Source organism: Lepus europaeus, chromosome 12, assembly GCF_033115175.1.
Source record: "Lepus europaeus isolate LE1 chromosome 12, mLepTim1.pri, whole genome shotgun sequence".
In the NCBI taxonomy this organism is placed as follows: Eukaryota; Metazoa; Chordata; class Mammalia; order Lagomorpha; family Leporidae; genus Lepus; species Lepus europaeus.
The window spans coordinates 461,646-478,003 of NC_084838.1; the positions used below are offsets into that span (position 1 = coordinate 461,646).

At 60.2% G+C, this 16,358-nt stretch overlaps 2 protein-coding genes across 3 annotated transcripts; both read left to right on the forward strand.

Moving 5' to 3' along the window:
- Positions 1–447: 447 nt before the first annotated feature.
- Positions 448–6,827, forward strand: ZMYND19 (zinc finger MYND-type containing 19). Of its 2 annotated transcripts, none has more exons than XM_062207164.1 (6): positions 448–560; positions 1,604–1,663; positions 2,590–2,696; positions 3,281–3,421; positions 5,806–5,986; positions 6,203–6,827. In XM_062207164.1, exons 1-6 carry the CDS (start codon positions 510–512, stop codon positions 6,344–6,346), a joined length of 684 nt encoding a protein of 227 aa, XP_062063148.1. In that variant the 5' UTR covers positions 448–509; the 3' UTR covers positions 6,347–6,827. The 2 variants fall into 2 exon arrangements, with proteins under 2 accessions (XP_062063148.1, XP_062063149.1); XM_062207165.1 differs by lacking the exon at positions 448–560 and adding an exon at positions 1,026–1,402.
- Positions 6,828–7,812: 985 nt separating this feature from the next.
- DPH7 (diphthamide biosynthesis 7) lies at positions 7,813–15,914 on the forward strand. Its single transcript, XM_062207150.1, has 9 exons — positions 7,813–7,991; positions 8,069–8,202; positions 8,285–8,372; positions 9,310–9,404; positions 9,544–9,716; positions 10,778–10,847; positions 10,950–11,015; positions 11,159–11,331; positions 14,899–15,914. Exons 1-9 carry the CDS (start codon positions 7,833–7,835, stop codon positions 15,408–15,410), a joined length of 1,470 nt encoding a protein of 489 aa, XP_062063134.1. The 5' UTR covers positions 7,813–7,832; the 3' UTR covers positions 15,411–15,914.
- Positions 15,915–16,358: the final 444 nt, after the last annotated feature.

Genomic DNA, 16,358 nt, shown 5'->3' on the forward strand with positions numbered 1-16,358 from the left:
ACGCCACACAGCGGGGACCGCCCGGGCGAGGCGTAGCTGCCCGCACAAAGCTTCCCGCGAAACTGACGTCGGAGCCGGGCCCGCCGCGCAGGCGCCGCCCCCGGCCGCACCCCTCCCCCGCGCTCGCCCCGCTCCCCAGCGCGCCGGCGCACTCTCCTCTCCCCCATTGGTCGCTGCGCGGCGGCGCGCGCCAGCCGGCGCACGGCGCGCCTCGCGATTGGCCGGGCAGCGGCGGGCCGGGGGGTGTGTCCCGCGCCGCGCCCCGCCCCACGGCTCGGCTCGCGGTGGTGCGCGCGGCGGCGACGGCGGCGGCGGCGGCGCGTGGCAGGTCCGGCGGGCGCGAGGTGGCGGCGACGGCGGCGGCGGCCCGAGCCCGGCCCAGCCTCGTCCCGCCCGGAGCCCGCCCGGCCCCGGCCCCGACCCCGGCCCGCCCGGGCGCGCCGCGGCCTCGCCTCGGCCCGGCGTCTCCCGAGGGAGCGGCGCTGCCGGCCGAGAGCGCAGGCCCGGCCATGACCGACTTCAAATTGGGCATCGTGCGGCTCGGCCGGGTGGCCGGGAAGGTGAGCGGCGCGGAGCCCGTGGCTGGGCCCGGCCCGCCCGCCCTGGCCTCTGCGCGGGGCCCGGGGCGGGGGCGGTTGTGCGGGCTGCGGCCAGGGCGGGGGCGCTGCGCGGGCCCGGCTGCGGGGCCTCGCTCCGGTGCAGGCCTCCTCTTGAGGTCGGTGGGGCGCGCCCCTTGCCGCCTTCGCCGGGGCCGGGTCTAGGGCCGGGGCCGGCGATGCGCGCCCGTGTCCGGGCCGCGTTCACCTGGCGCTGTCCCATGCGGGGCTTCCGAACTGGGCCCAGCCCGGCGCCAGGGCTGCACCTGCGGCCGCGCGGTTTGAACACGGCGCCCCTTCCAGGGCAGCGCCACCTCGATCCTTCTTGCTAAGGGGGCCTGGTGGGGGCCTCTGAGCTTCCCCAGCGCAGGACAAGGAGGCCGGAGCCCCGGTGTTGGTGAACTCGAGGGCGTCCCTCGACTTCTCTCCCCTAGCCCGGCCCCCGCCCTCCACATGCTGCAGGCGAGGCCTCTGGCACCAGTGGGCCTGGAGGCTTGGCTGTTTCCGCCTTCACCAGCCTGGGCCTTACCCTGATGGGAACCTGGTCCCCATATCCAGGGACTGAGAGGCAGTCCGCATTCAAGTGAAGGTAAAATAGCTCCGCTCCTAGGAGAGATCTCGCAGGAGTAAGGCTGGTGTTGTTGGGGGTGTCTGGGCTCCCCCCGGAGCTCTGACCCTCTCCAGGCTGCATTAACGTCCTCCACTCTTTCATCCGGAACGTTCCAGGCAGACTGAAGTGGAAAAGGGTGATTGAGCGAGCACCTGTGCACCCCTTGCCCGGCTTAGCAGACAGAAATTGAAACCTGGTGTGTACTCTGCTCCAGGGCAGCCCACCAGGTCTGGCCGGCTTTATCTGGGGCAGTCGTGGGGGAGGCCTTTGAAGCCAGGTGCCGCCTCCTGTGGCTTTGCTGTGTCTGCCCCACACCCAGTGCTGCAGAGCCAGGCCCCCTGGCTGTAATGAGGCGCAGACCCCAAGTGTAACGCTCTGTAATGTGGTTGATTTGCAGACCAAGTACACGCTGATAGATGAGCAAGACATCCCACTGGTGGAGAGCTACTCCTTCGAGGTAAGGGTGCAGATGGGGTGCTCCCGGGAGGGTCGAGCGAGTGCAGGTGCTCGGGGGCCAAGAGGCCTGGCACGTGGATGTCTGGTGCCAGCCAGCGGAGTCTCCGTGGCCTTTCTGATGCTGGCCTTTGCCCACCTGCACCCTCCCTGGTCGCTGGCTGCTGTTAAATCAATTTTTGTCCTGTTGGTGACCAGGGGTCCCTAGTGCAGCCTGCCCAACCCTCTCCACCGTCCCAGGTGCTCTGTAAGGAACTTGCCTCCGACCTCTGCCAGTGGTCCCTGGTGCTCTGGCCACAGGGCCCCACAGTTCTGCAGGAGCTCCTTCTCCAGGTTTTCCCTTTTTCACGGGATCGTGGGGGGTTTTTATTGGTGGGAAGATGTCTCTGTGCCCATAGAACTTCGCAAATAATTGCTTATGAGTGAGTTTTTTTTTTTTTTTTTAAGGTTTTTAAAAATTTGTTTGAAAGGCAGCATTAGAGAGGGAGAGACAGAGACAGATTCTCCATCCTCTGGTTCACTCCCCAAATGGCCACAACGGCTGGAGCTGGGCCAGGCCGAAGCCAGGAGGTTCTTCTGGGTCTCCCACGTGGGTGCAGGGACCCAAGCACTTGGGCCATCTTCTGCTACTTTCCCAGGCCATTAGCAGGAAGCTGGATCAGAAGTAGAATAGCCAGGACTAGAACCTGCGCTTCTATGGGATACTGGCCTCACAGGTGTTGGTTGAACTTGCTACGCACAGCGCCAGCCCCTAGTGTGAGTGAAAGGTGGAGTGGTTGATGAGACATAGCTGGCCTCTGCAGCCACAGACATCCAGGTCCCAGAAACGGGCTGGGCCCTGTCTTCTGGCTTTTTTGTTTCATTTGATTATTCTAAGAGGGATCTGGAAATTGGAGGATTTTACCATTCCCTTTCCTTGTTCCTTTTCAGGCCCGCATGGAAGTAGATGCAGATGGAAATGGTGCTAAGATATTTGCGTACGCCTTTGACAAGAACCGAGGAAGGGGATCGGGCAGGCTCCTTCACGAGCTGCTGTGGTGGGTGTTCTCGAGCTGTGCTGGTCTCCCACCTCTGCCCTGTGTGACCCTCACCTTCCCAGAGTCAGCTGTCCCGTAGTCTAGGCCTGGTGCCTCCTGTGGTACAGAAAAGTGGACGACTGCCTTTGGTTTTGTCTACCACTTCATCCACAGCCATGCCTCAAATCCCAGGATAGGTTCTGCAGGGGGCAGGGTGAGGGTCCTGCTCTCTGCCCCGGGCTCTCCTGGAGCCTCTTGGCGGGATGCGGAGAAGGGGTGGCTCACTTGGAAGTTAACCGCCTCCTCGGTGTGCACGATGGATTGTGGTGTCTGGGACCTCTCGGCTGAGGAACTGTTTCTAGGCTGTCTGTGTCTGGCTTGGGGTATCGTTCTTGGCTCTGTGGGTCCAGCTCTTAGATTTTGGATGTCAGGCAGTCCCTGTCCTGTTGGAGCCACGGGCATCCTCGCTTGGGTTCCCCTGGATAGCTCCCCGCAGTGTCCCCCATCAGATGATGTGGCTCATGGTTCTGTCCAGCTGGGCTTTGGCGCTGATGCAGAGACGGCTGAGGGTGGGGGCTGTAACCAGCAGGTTGTCTGTTCCCTAGGGAGCGGCACCGCGGCGGTGTGGCCCCCGGGTTCCAGGTGGTGCATCTCAACGCTGTGACCGTGGACAACCGCCTGGACAACCTGCAGCTGGTGCCGTGGGGCTGGCGGCCCAGAGCCGAAGAGACCTCCAGCAAACAAAGGTGGGTCTTCCTGGGGGGGTGGTGCCCAGCAGAGGCCTTGGAGGGGCTGTGTTCCTGTGTGCCCTGATGCTTCTGTGGGTTTGGGGACCTTGATTATTTTCCCCAAAGTGTGGGATCTTTCTTTGAAGGTGTGGAAGGGCCTGGGTGATTACTGTTTTGGCTTGATCTGACGGCTGGCCCTGGGAACGTCCCTGTAGCTGAAGTGACAACACGGGAGAAGTGCAGAGCCTGTCTCCGGGCCCCTCCCGGAGCGTGGATGAGCCTTTCTGTTGTACTCTTCTGCTGAGTGGATATTTCAAGGAAGCAGAACGCCGAAGCAGAGGCTTGGCCCATCACTTCGCCTCCCTGTGGTTCTGCAAACAGGCTTCCACCTGGGAGGGCAGGCCCCGCTTGAGCTTTGTGGAGCCCTGGGGCGGAGCTGGATTTGGCCAGGGAGTCCTGGGCCGTCCGGGCCTCTGCAGCCCTTGCTGGTGTTGGCAGTGCTGGCCACCCTGGCACACCGTTGTTGGTTGTGTCGCTAAGGCTCAGTGTCTTGGGCTTGGTGATGGACAGCAGAGGTGGGTGGATCTTTGCAGTAGTCACCTTCAGGTCACACCGAGCCTGATGCAGTGGAGGTAGAAGGGAGACTGCTGCTAGCCTTGGTTGGTGATGGAAAGAGTCCCCAGGCCTGCAGAGGGTTACCCCCAAGTTGTTCCTGCTCTCAGGGCACCCTGCAAACTACACCCTCGCTGCTGCTTCACTGGGCAGTGGCGGGGCAGGGCAGAGCCTACGCGTGTCAGGCGCCCGTGGTTTGGCTGATGGTTTTGCCCTCTCTAATAGAGGTGTTAAAGCTTGAGAGTGAGGGTCCTCCCATCTCCAAATGCCCAGAGAGTTAAGTAAGATTTATATCCTTTTTGGAATTTTGTTAGTCTGGACTCTGCTCGCAAGAAACTAAGCTCACTATGTGGAGAGCCAGGGCTGCCTGGGAGCTTCAACCTGGCTTACCACCGTGCACGGAGGCAGGCGCCCTGGAAGAGGCTCCAGGTCCATTCTGGTGGGCTGGCTTCCAGTCGCTCTCTTACCCTGGAGCGGGGGCAGGGCGGGGTCTTTGAACAGAGGGAACCAGGGTGAGGCAGTTGTGACACTTGCTCATCCCAAGTGAGCGCTGGTTTGGGCCCCGGCCGCTCCACGTCTGATCCAGCTCCCTACAAGAGCATCCAGGAGAGCAGCGGACAGTGGTCCGACCACTTGAGTCCCTGCCTGGCTTTTGTGTGGCCATTTGGGGGGTGAACTAGCAGATCTGTAACTGCCTTTCACAACATTAAAACCAAAAGGGAAACCAGGGCTGTGTTATCTGCAGGAAGGGTGCCGGGGGTGCTGGGCAGGCAGAACCAGCGTCCCTGGCGTTTCCCCTCAGCTGTCCCACTAACATGGGATGTGCCGTCCTGCACTCGACGCAGCTCTCCCACCGCCCACCGCCCACCACTAGCACTGCTCTGGTAGAGATCTGTGCTCTGGCCAGCCTCTGGCTGGATGTCAGGTCTTCTCCTTTGTTGCAGGTAACGCTTGTTTGGAAAGGGGTGGCTGCACATGACACTTGCCTGTCTCACAGGACTTCACACTGAAGGCACAAAAAGCAGCCTGTTTCCCATATCCTGACCCTTTTCTTTTTTTAAAAAAAGTATTTAATGTATTATTTATTTGAAAGGCGGAGGGAGCCACCTGCTGGCTCATTCTCCAAATGCCTGAAACAGCTGGGGCTGGGCGGGCCACAGTCAGGAGCCAAGAACTCATTCCAGGTCTCCGGTGGGGCTGGCAGGAGCTCAGACACTTGAACCAAGGTCTTCTACCTCCCAGGGGCTGCATCCGCAGGAAGCTGGAAACAGAACTGAACCAGGTGCTCTGGTGCAGAACGCAGAGTCCCTGCCATCATGCCACATGAATACCCCGCCTCCCCTCAGTCTGACCCCCAGGGGCCACAGCTGTGGGTGAGGGAGCAGCTCCTCAGAGCCCTGTCCGGCCATGGCCTCGCGCTTGCCTCGGCCTGTGTGGTGCAGCAGGTGCCCTTCCGGTCTCAGTTCTGGGTAGAATTCTTCATTTGTACACACGTGGCCTGGTGAAGCACCAGAGTCTCCGAAAGACGATCTAGGACTCAACAGGAGCAGGCCTGTGACAAGGACAGGAAAGGGGGCACCTGCCGGGCCGTGTTGTGCATGTGTTGTGTGCCTGTCAGTCCAGATACCGGGAGGGTATAAGCAAGGCAGAGCGAGACGGGATGAGTGTGTGTGGCGGAGGTGGGGTGGGCCAGGAAGTAGCCAAGTTGCTGTGGCAAACACAGGCAACACCTCTGTCCTGGAGCCCTGTGTGGCCACCTGTGCACTGAGGTGTCTGCTTCTTTCTTTAAGGGAGCAAAGCTTATACTGGCTCGCAATTCAGCAGCTTCCCACGGACCCCATAGAGGAGCAGTTCCCCGTCCTGAATGTGACCCGGTACTATAATGCCAATGGGGACGTGGTGGAGGAGGAGGAGAATTCCTGCACCTACTATGAGTGCCACTACCCCCCCTGCACGGTGATTGAGAAACAGGTACAGTGTGCTGCCCCGGAGCTGGCTCTTGCCACCTCGTCCTGCCATCAGTCTAATCCCCTGGTGGCAGGTCTTGTGGCCGTAGACCACCAGGGTCCAGGCCTCCCAGCCTTGATCAGTGGGGTTTTGTGGGTCCCTTTGGGTTATGAGGTATAGTTTCTGCCCCACACTGCCTCCCAGGCATGACACTGAAGCCACAGGCATTCTGTGTTTCAGCTCCGGGAGTTCAACATCTGTGGGCGCTGCCAGGTGGCCCGGTACTGTGGCTCCCAGTGCCAGCAGAAGGACTGGCCCGCCCACAAGAAGCACTGTCGGGAGAGGAAGCGTCCCTTCCAGCAGGAGCTCGAGCCGGAGCGGTGACGGGCGGCAGAGGTGCTGCTTGGTGTGCTCGCGACTTCAGGCTCTTCCTCGGGCACAGCGGAGAGACTGGTGATTGGACCTGAAGGTGCCCAAGAAGCCAGCGGCCAGCCCAGAACAGCCACCATGAGACTCCCGATGTCACAGTCAGTGGGGACGGCGCCCCCCAGTGTTGGTCTCCAGCAGAGACACGGAGAGGCTCCCTGGGGTGTCTCATTATTTATATGTTAATATGTTTGTAAACTCATGTACAGTTTTTTTTGGGGGGCGGGGCAGTGGGAAGGTTAGAAATGACAAATAGAATCATTTGCTGTGATCCTCAGAGGGCAAAGGCTCAGACCACATGTCTGAAAATCGTCCTGGCCGAAGCCTGTCCCCCGGGCAGCCGGAGGGCAAAGTGAAGGGGTGGGGTCATCCAGCATCTCGGACACGCTCTGCTCCGCCCCTCGCCCTGTGGAGGATGCTCTGGGTGCTGTGGGGATGTGGGGAGGGCCGTCCCTGCCCGGTGCAGGGCCTGCCTCAGGAGCCTGGCCCCTGCCGGAGCGGCATGGGTGCTCTGGACCCCTGCAGTGGGCAGGTCTCTCCCTGGAGAAGCTCAGCAGTGAGCTGTGCCCTCAGGGCATTCCCAGGCTTGCTGAGGCCCCCGGGGGCTGGAGCAGAATGAGGGCCACCTCGCCTGCAGTGTGGACGGTAGCCCGAGGGCTGCTCCGCCTCTTGTCCATGCACAGCTGCCAAGGGACATTTAGGTGTTTGCCACAGTCGTGGGCCATACAAATGATGCGCTGTTGAATGGAGCCCCGCCTGCGGCTGCCTTGGCTGGACCGGGCACTCCCCGCCGTGGTGCAGGGCTGTGGCCGGGGTCCAGCCGGCCTTGGTCCCCAGGACGACGCCAGAGCAGCCTGGCCCTGTGTGGGCCCTGCAGTGTGTGCTGGGGCTCCCAGCCGGCGTGGCTACGGTCCCTGTGGACTGCGCTTCCTACCTGGAGGCCCGGTGTGGCCCTTGAGGGAGCGGTCAGCCGGGTTCCGGCGCCTGTCCACGTGCCCTGGTCCCCCGGCCATGCAGCGGGGAGAAGCGGTCGGGTCTCCTGCTTTCCCGCCCACTGCGAGGCGCGGCCGGCACCCGCGGCTGGCTTTTGTCCCTCGTCTGACCCCGAGGTCCGAGGTCGCGGGGGGCGTGTCCTGTCCGTGGGGGCGGGACTTCCTCCGGAAGGGGCGCCGTCGCGGCCGCGCCAGGCGTGCCCAACGGCCTCGCCTCGGACAGATCGCGTTGTCTGCGGTGCCGGGGCAGCACCTTCCTGCGCCTCGGGGGAACTCGGGGAACTCGGCTGTCCCGCGGCGGCGCCCGCCACGTGCCTGCCGCGCATTTCCGGAGCGGCGCTTCGGTCCGCCGGCCGGCAGGGGGCGGGAGCGGCGCTGCCGCGGGGGCCGGAAGTCCCGCCCCGGCGCTCGGGCGGAGTCGGGTGGCGGGTCCGCGCCTCGCTGCAGGCGGCATGAGGGGCGGCCGCGTGCGGTTGCTGCAGGCGGTGGACACCGAGCTCACCGCGGACGCCGTGGCCTGGTGCCCGCTGCGGGGCCGCAGGCACCTCCTGGCGTGCGGGACCTACCAGCTGCGCGCGCCCGGGTCGGCGCCCGCCAGCCGCGAGGCCCAGGTGCGCCGTGCTCGCGGGCTCCCGCGGGGTCCCTGGGCGGGCGCGGGCCGGCGGTGACACCCGTGCCTTCCCCGCAGAGCCCGCCGGACGCCTCCGGGCCGCAGACGCGCGCGGGCCGCCTCTACCTGTACAGCTTCTGCGGGGGCCGCCCCGCAGCCCCGCTGGCGGAGGCGCAGCGGAGAGACGGCGCTGCCATCCTGGACGCCAAGTGGTACAGCCCGCCCGGGGCTGGGGTCTCGGTGTTCGCGGCCGGGGGGCCCGGCCGCGTCCCCACGCCCGCGCTCTCTCCCTAGGTGCCACGTCCCGGTGGCCGGTTCCGCCCTCCTGGGCTTGGCCGACGCCGGCGGATCCGTGGAGCTGCTGCGCCTGGTGGAATCCGAGGTCAGCGGCGGCGGGGCGGCGGGGCGGGTCTCCCCCGAGTTGTGCCTCTGCACGGGGGGCCGCGGCTGTCGGTTTGGCTGTTACTCCGTGAGGAGCTCCCGGGCACCCACAGGCTTGGGTTGACGCTGCTCTTCCGGGCAGCGGGGTAGCCGGTAGAGCCGGCAGTGGACACACCGCGACGTAGGCGCTGTGAGGCCGGTGTGGGTCCGGCCAGCTCAGAACAGTGGCCTTGGTCTCAGGTTGAGGGAGGCGACATCTTGAACCTTCTCCTGGGCAGGAGCACCCAAGCGCAGCCTGCCCGGAGCCGCTGACGCAATGAAGTCCGCCAGTTGTGTTCAACTCACTTGAGAGAGAGGAGGAGAGCTCCTGCACCTGCTGGTGCTCTCCCTGCATATACAACAGCAGGGGCTGTGCCAGGCTAAGCCAGGAGCTGGGAACTCACCCAGGTCTACAACATGGGTGGCAGGGAGCCACGTACTTGAGCCATCCCCCACTGCCTCCCAGGGTGTGGATCAAAAGGTTCACGCGCAGGCAGTGATCTGTGACACAAGTGTCCTGACCATTGTGCCCAGTGCCCGCCCCTGCCGGACTGTTTAGATCTTGGAGAGGAACTGCAGTTCCTGGGATGGAAACCAGAGTAAAGGCCTCCCCGTCCCTTCTCTGGAGACAGGCCGTTTGAGGGTGACGAGCACGTGCAGCCCGCATAGGAGCTGATAGTGTCTAGGGGTGCTCAGAGGGAGTGAGTGTGAAACACAGACTTCCTGGCCCCAGGTCATGTGTGAGAATTTCCTCCCAGGTGTGTGAACTCCAGGGCTCCTGCCGGGTCCTGGCGTGGAGCAGGGATTTAGCGCCAGGCGGAAGTGTGCCTCTGTGGCTCGGGCACTTTGTTCCTGTGGGACGATGGCTACCTGAGCGGGAGTCCCTTTGTCTCCAGTAGGACAGCAGCTGCACGTTACAGCCGGTGTCCAGCCTTGGCCTGGACGAGCAGTGTCTGGCTTTGTCCCTGGACTGGTCTCCTGGGAAGCTTGGAAGGTAAGGGCTCCTGATCTTGGCTGTTTGGGTGACTTCATGTTTTAGGCTGATAGCGATGATGTTTTCGATGCTGGTTTCCTGCAGGAGCACTTGCCAGTTGGTAAGGTTCAGCCGGGCTTCTTTGGTTCCCTGTGTCTAGTGCCGGTGAGCAGCCCTTGCAGATCATCAGCAGTGACTCCAAGGGGCGGCTGCACCTTCTGATGGTGCACGAAGAGGGTTCGGGACTGCAGCGTGCGGCCTCCTGGCAGGCCCACGCATTCGAGGCCTGGACCGCTGCCTTCAATTACTGGCGGACTGACGTCGTGTATTCAGGTCAGCCTTCCTCCCCGGGCGTCACGGTTGCCTCTGACTTGCCGGGCAGGCATCCCGAGGCTGAGGTTCTGGTGCAGCCGGGGTCTCTGCGACAGAAGCTGTCGCTGGCAGGCCTCACTCAGGGTTCCTCGGAACTGTAGCGGCCTCCGCGGTGCTGGAGGGCGGTGTCCTGAGGCAGAGCTGCTGTGTGCTCCCAGCACTCAGTCCCGTGCTCTTTGCCTGATCCTGTGGGCACAATGTTCATTTTGTGGGATTTCCTTCCAAAAGAAAAACGAAACATAGGAGAAAGTCTTGTGTTTTGGGGTTGCTCAAGTGGGAGCGAGAAACGAGCAGCTTCTGTTTCCCAGAAAATGGAAGACCTCTCTCTCTCTGTCTCTTTGTCTTTCAAATAAATAAATTAAATATTAAAAAAAAAATGGGGGTAAGGGCCAGCACTGTTGTATAGCAGGTAAAGCTGCCACCTGCAGTGCCCGCATCCCACATGGGCGTCGGTTCGAGTCCCAGCTGCTCCACTTCCGATCCAGCTCTCTGCTATGTCCTGGGAAAGCAGTGGAAGATGGCCCAAGTCCTTGGGCCCCTGCACCCGCATGGGAGACCCGGAGAAAGCTCCTGGCTTCAGATCAGCCGAGCTCTGGCCAGTGTGGCCGTCTGGGGAGGGAGCCAGTGGATGGAAGGCCTCCCAGCCTCTGCCTCTGTAATGCAGCCTTTCAAGTAAACAACTCCTACAACAAAACACGACACTGGGGGGTGTGGAAGTTTCCAGAGCCTTAGGCTTCCCGAGTGCAGTCCCTGCCTAGGGACTCTTGGGGTGAACTAGTTCTTGGCAGGCAGAGGCTGCTCAGCCACGGGTGGCCTGGGAATTCTGGGAATAATGGCCACGTTCTTCCTCTTTCCCCAGTAGGCGCAGCCCAGCGAGCCCCCTCCTCAGTAGTGAGCTTTCCTGAGTCTGACCCCTGGGCTCTCCTGTCTGGAGCATCCTGAAAAGTCACTCACGGGAACTCCCTTCCCTGTGAGAGGGGTTTTCTGTCACCAGTCTTGTTGATGGGGTTGCTTCCACACAGGGGGAGACGATGGCCTTCTGAGAGGCTGGGACACCCGGATGCCTGGCACTTCGCTGTTCACCAGCAAGAGGTAACTGGCTGAGGGGTCAGCCTGGCACTCCCCCTCCTGCATGGCACTCTGCCTGGGTGGTCCCCACCTGGGCACTGGCTCAGGAGCTGCCTTTGCTCGCAGACACTCGATGGGGGTGTGCAGCATCCAGAGCAGCCCCCACCAGGACCATGTCTTGGCCACAGGAAGGTGAGTGACCAGCAGCTCCCATCTGAGGGTGGGCACCTGAAGGGGGGACTCTATTCAAGGGGTGTGTGGACTGGGTCCCCTGGGAGATGTCCCTGCCCCTGTGGGAGTCAGAGCTGGCTTTCCCGTGTGCCCCTTGGTTTCAGTTACGATGAGCACGTTTTGCTGTGGGACACGCGGAACATGAAGCAGCCAGTGGCAGACACACCCGTGCAGGGCGGCGTGTGGCGGCTCAGGTGGCACCCTTTCCGGCACCACCTGCTCCTGGCGGCCTGCATGCATAGTGGCTTTAAGATCCTGGACTGCCAAAAGGCCCTGGGTGAGTGGGGACCGCGCACCCGTGACTCAGGACCGAGGCCTCCGATCTCGGCCTCCTAGCTCTTGCCGTAGCCTCTGTACCTTCCCAGGGCCCCCCACACCCTGCCGTGACCCATAGCTGCACCCGTTCCCTCACAGCCCAGGAGCCTGGCCCGCCTCCGTGACCCTCCTGCCTGCAGGCAGTTTGGCCTCCATGGCCCGATGTCCCTGCTTTGCTCACTACCTCTTTGTCTTGCTCTCCTTCTCACACTTGGGGAATCCAGCGTTGGTCTAGGGCACCTCTGCTCGTGCCTGAGCTGTGGGATGCTGCCAGGGCAGACAGCCTCTCAGGGTAGGGTCTCTGGGCACGGGAACCCCAGCACCTCCCTCCCTCATCACTTAGCTCATGAACTACATGCATGTCACTGCCTCCCAACCCCCGCAACGGGAGCCGATTAGAAAACCATCTCATCTTCATCGTAGCCACATGGCATCTCTCCCGTGCAGGGCTGTGCCAGCAGCGGCTCTGCTCTGTCCGCGGCAGGGAGCCTCCTCGGCAGCTCCCTATGTCCGTTGCTTCTGGGGCATTCCTGTTCATTAGGTGAACGAGCTGTGACTGCTCGCTCTGCAGCAGTTGAGGTCTTCCCTCCTTACTGAGGAGGCAGCCATGGTAGTCAATTTCCCCTGGGCACTGTTTTTGCTGCATTTCCCGCGTTCCAGGTGTATATTTATTGTCATTCACTTCAAGGTATTTCCCAGTTTCCCTGTGATCGCTTCATTGGCCGTTACAAGCGTGCCGTAACGTCCACAGTAGGTGGAAGGTCCCGCCTTCTGTGACTGACGTCGTCTTCCTGCCTTGTGTCCTTCTGAATTTGCTGAGACTTCTTTCACAGCCCAGCATGTGCACATGAGGAGTTTTTTATGCTCATAGAAAATGCTCGCTATGGAAAAATCACGCGCATGTTCCAATTGTGGCACCAAAAGAAACATCTTCTAAATTCTGTTTTCCATGAACTTTTTGAAGTTTCTAATTCCCAGTCATCCTGATGTGACACCCTTTTTACCATTGTAATGTGTCCTTTCCAGTAACATGTACTCACGTCATGTACTTTAGAGTGACAGACTGCTGGTCCATCCCCTGGCTCATTCCCCAGATGCCTGGAGCAGCCAGGGCTGGGCTAAGCCAAACCCAGGAGACAGGAATTCCATCTGGGTCTCCCACATGGGTGGCAGGGGCTCAGCATTTGAGCCATTACCTACTGCCTCCAGCATGCATTAGCAAGAAGCCGGACTGGAATTGGAGCAGCTGGGACTTGAACCAGTGCTCCAGTCTAGGATATAGACATGTCAAATGGCAGCTTAACCCCATGTCACAAGCCCACCTCCCTTTTTTTTTTTTTTCTCTTAAAGATTTATTTTATTTATTTGAAAGACAGAACTACAGAGAGAGAGGTCATCCATATGCTTATTCACTCCCCAATTGGCTGCATCAGCTGGAGATGGGCTGATCTGAAGCCAGGAGCTTTCCCCGGGTCTTCCCAGGCAGGTACAGGGGCCCAAGGACTTGGGCCATCTTCTGCTGCTTTCCTAGGATGTAGCAGAGAGCTGGATCGGAACTGGAGCAGCCGGATCTTGAACCCGTGCCCATATAGGATGCCGGCACTGCAGGTGGCGGCTTTACCTGCTATGCCACAGCGCCGGCCCCTTGGGCCATCTTCTACTGCTTTCCTAGGCCATCACTGAGACCTGGATCGGAAGTGGAGCCGCTGTGATAGGAACTGGTGCCCACATGGGATGCCGGCACTGCAGGCTGGGGTTTCAACCCACTGCGCCACAGCGCACAACCACCCACTGTTGTTTTGCTGGTGCTAGTGTAACCACTCAGCTTTGCTGTGAGAGCTGCTGCCTGCTGCAGCTTCCCCGTCCTCTTCCTTTCCCTGTGCTCCTGTCTTTGACTGCAAAGCGTCTCTGCAGCTGGGTTGCGCATCTTTGCAGGGTGCCATTAGTCCCCTCACTGGTGATGTGTACTTTGTCAGGCTCATGCTGGCCCGATGGCACCACACGGGGGCGCTCTTTCCTCCTGTGTAGTTAATGAGTGCTGTAGCACTTTTTTTTTTTTTTTTTTTTTTAAGAGTTATTTGAGGGGCCGGCACTGTGGCAAAGTGGGTTAAAGCCCTGGCCTGAAGCTCCGGCATCCCATATGAGCGCCGGTTCTAGTCCCGGCTGCTCCTCTTCCTATCCAGCTTTCTGCTATGGCCTGGGACAGCAGTAGAAGATGGCCCAAGTCCTTGGGCCCCTGCACCCACGTGGGAGACCTGGAAGAAGCTCCTGGCTCCTGGCTTCGGCTCAGCACAACTCTGGCCATTGTGGCCAATTGGGGAGCAGATGGAAGACCTCTCTCTCTGTGTCTCTGCCTCTCTTTCAAATAAATAAAATAAATCTTTTTAAAAAAAAAGTTATTTGAAAGGCAGATACTGAATACTGAGAGAAAGAGCTGGTGCTGTGCCTCTGCCACCCCCGTGGGAGACCGAGAAGCTCTGGCTCCTGGCTTCAGACCTGCTCGGCTCCGGCCGAACCAGCAGTCTGGGGAGTAAACCAGTGGATAGAAGATGGATCTGTCTCTCCCTCTCTGTAACTCTGCCTGTAAAATAAATAAATAGATCTAAAGAAAGGAGTACCTTTCAGAAATAATGTTTACACAACTCCATCTATGTTTGGAAAAGACGTAATACCAGACAAAAGGTCTTCCTGTTTTAAGATTTATTTATTTGGAAGGCAGAATTAGCAAGCTTCTTTCTGCTCGGTCACTCCCGATGGCTGCAGTGGCCAGGGCCAGGGTTGAGCCAGGCTCCTGGAACTCCATCCAGCTGTCTCCCGTGCATGGCAGCAGCCCAAGTACCTGAGCCGTCATCTGCTGCTTCCCAGGGAGCTGGAGCAGAAGCGATTCTCCCTCTAGTTTCCTGGCTGCTCTGACAGTGTGGGGCCTTGCTCTTGGACCACTGCCCCCTCACGGCCACGCCTCACCCTCTCTGGCTTTGGGGTCCTTTGCTGCATGGCTGTGTGCCAGTCCCCCCACCCTCCACGTGGCTGTAACAGCTCCGCATGAAGCGGCAGACCGTGCGCTACCCTGCAGCTGCTGTCCGAGAGCCTTTCTCGGTGCCCTCGGCAAGAGCAGCACAGCCACAGCCGTTTGTGGCTCCTCGGTGAGCTGTGTTTTTTTCGGTTCTGTGCCGTGCTTGTGTCCCGTTGTCTCATACAGCTCCTTCCTACCCTTCATCCTTTAAGTCTTAACTGCGGCGTATTCCCGAGAAGCCTTTGACTTGAGCTGGAAACATGTCCCTCACGTGTGGTTCGATGGCCCTGTCTGGCTTCTCTGAGGCACACCCAGCACTGCAAGTGATGTCTGGGTTTCTTTGCCACCTGTCCACATCCTGATTCCTTTGCAGGACACAGAAAGTAAAGTTTGCTGCTGCCCAGTAAACACTATTCATAAGGGAGGGGCTGCTCAGGTTGGGGTCTCCCTTGAAGGGTAGACCTGGGGACTTGATCACTTGTGACATTGTATTTCTCTGTGCTCTTGTCTCTCCAGAGAAGCAGGAGGCAGCAGTCTTGGTGTCCCACATGATGCCCAGCTCGCTGGTATATGGGGCCGACTGGTCCTGGCTTCCATCCTGTTCACCACAGCCTGGGCCCTCATTGGCCTTTCCACACAGCAACGAGAGAACCAGACCGGCAGACACAGCCACAAACAAGCCCCTGGGGCCCTCTCTCGACCATCTAGTGGCCAGTAAGGGGGAGGACCATCCAAGATCCCCAGGCACAGTCAACCCTCTGGCCTGCCTCCTACCACTCACAGGTGAGATGAGCAGCAACGGCAGTCAGCTGCACACCACAGCCAAGGCGCAGGACTGGGACCCTGACCTGCAAGAGGCAAACTTGGATGTCAGCCTCCTGGCCACCTGTTCATTCTACGATCACGTTCTCCACCTTTGGAAATGGGAAGTGAACGGAGCTCAAGACCCTCCCCACAGCCAAGCTGAGGAAACTGCCCAATGCAGGCAGCCAGTGTCTGTCAGCCAGGCTTCCCTGCAGGACCACTGAAGAGGCCCTGGTGTCCACCTGGCAGTGACTGGGGTACCAGCCCACAGACTTATTTCTCAGGTGGATGTTGACCTTAGCCCTTTGGCTTATGCTAATTAAAAGAAGTCTGAGAAGTTACTGTTACATCAGAAGTAACTCTGGATGGACATTAAAAGGCCACCTTGGAGTGGGCACTTGGGACACCCCTGATGCACATCAGAGTGGCTGCCTTGGGGCTGGTGTTGTGGCTTAGCAGGTAAAGCTGCTGCTTCTATGGAATCCTGTGTGGGCACCGGTTCGAGTCCTGGCTGCTCTGCTTCCAACCCAGTTCCCTGGAAATGCACCAGGCAAAGCAGTGGAGGATGGTCCAGGTGCTTGGGCCCTGCACCCGCAGGGAGAGCCGGATGAAGCTCCTGGCTCCAGCCTGGCCCAGTCCCAGCTGTTGCAGCCATTTGGGGAGTGAGCCAGTGGATGGAAGAGCTCTGTATCTCTTTGTAACTCAAATAAATATATATATTTTTAAAAAGTGCCTCAGTTGGAGTCTTAGCTCCTGCTTCCTGCAAACACACAACTTGGGAAGCAGTAGGTGAAGTCCCAAGTTACCTGGACCCCTGCCACCTACATGGGAGGTCCAGATGGAGTTTGTGGCTCCTGGCTTTGGCTGTTGTGAGCATCTGGTGGGTAAATCAATAGATGGGAACTCCTGGTCTCAAATTTTAAATCATCGTGGTACCATGAAACTATGCAGATGAGCGAAGGGAAAACATGTAGGCTTCTGGGTTGTGCTGGGGTCATTAGCCTGCGACGTGGGCAGGCTAAGGGCACCCACTCCTCACTGTGGAGTAACTGACGCCCTGACATTCTCGTCTCGGAGGAGCCGTGTGGCTGAAGTGCAGAACGCCAGCAGGCCGGGTTGTCTGGACTTCCCCGCTCCCCTACCTCGGGCCGAGCTGTGGTCCCGCGTGGCCT

Excerpts from the sequence above, each read along its gene's own strand:
- DPH7 (XM_062207150.1), top strand. The coding sequence starts at position 7,833 with ATGAGGGGCGGCCGCGTGCGGTTGCTGCAGGCGGTGGACACCGAGCTC. Across the intron at positions 9,717-10,777 it reads GACTGACGTCGTGTATTCAG|GGGGAGACGATGGCCTTCTG; the intron begins GTCAGCCTTCCT and ends GCTTCCACACAG. Across the intron at positions 11,332-14,898 it reads GGACTGCCAAAAGGCCCTGG|AGAAGCAGGAGGCAGCAGTC; the intron begins GTGAGTGGGGAC and ends TTGTCTCTCCAG.
- ZMYND19 (XM_062207164.1), top strand. The coding sequence starts at position 510 with ATGACCGACTTCAAATTGGGCATCGTGCGGCTCGGCCGGGTGGCCGGG. Across the intron at positions 2,697-3,280 it reads CTCCTTCACGAGCTGCTGTG|GGAGCGGCACCGCGGCGGTG; the intron begins GTGGGTGTTCTC and ends TCTGTTCCCTAG. Across the intron at positions 5,987-6,202 it reads GCACGGTGATTGAGAAACAG|CTCCGGGAGTTCAACATCTG; the intron begins GTACAGTGTGCT and ends TCTGTGTTTCAG.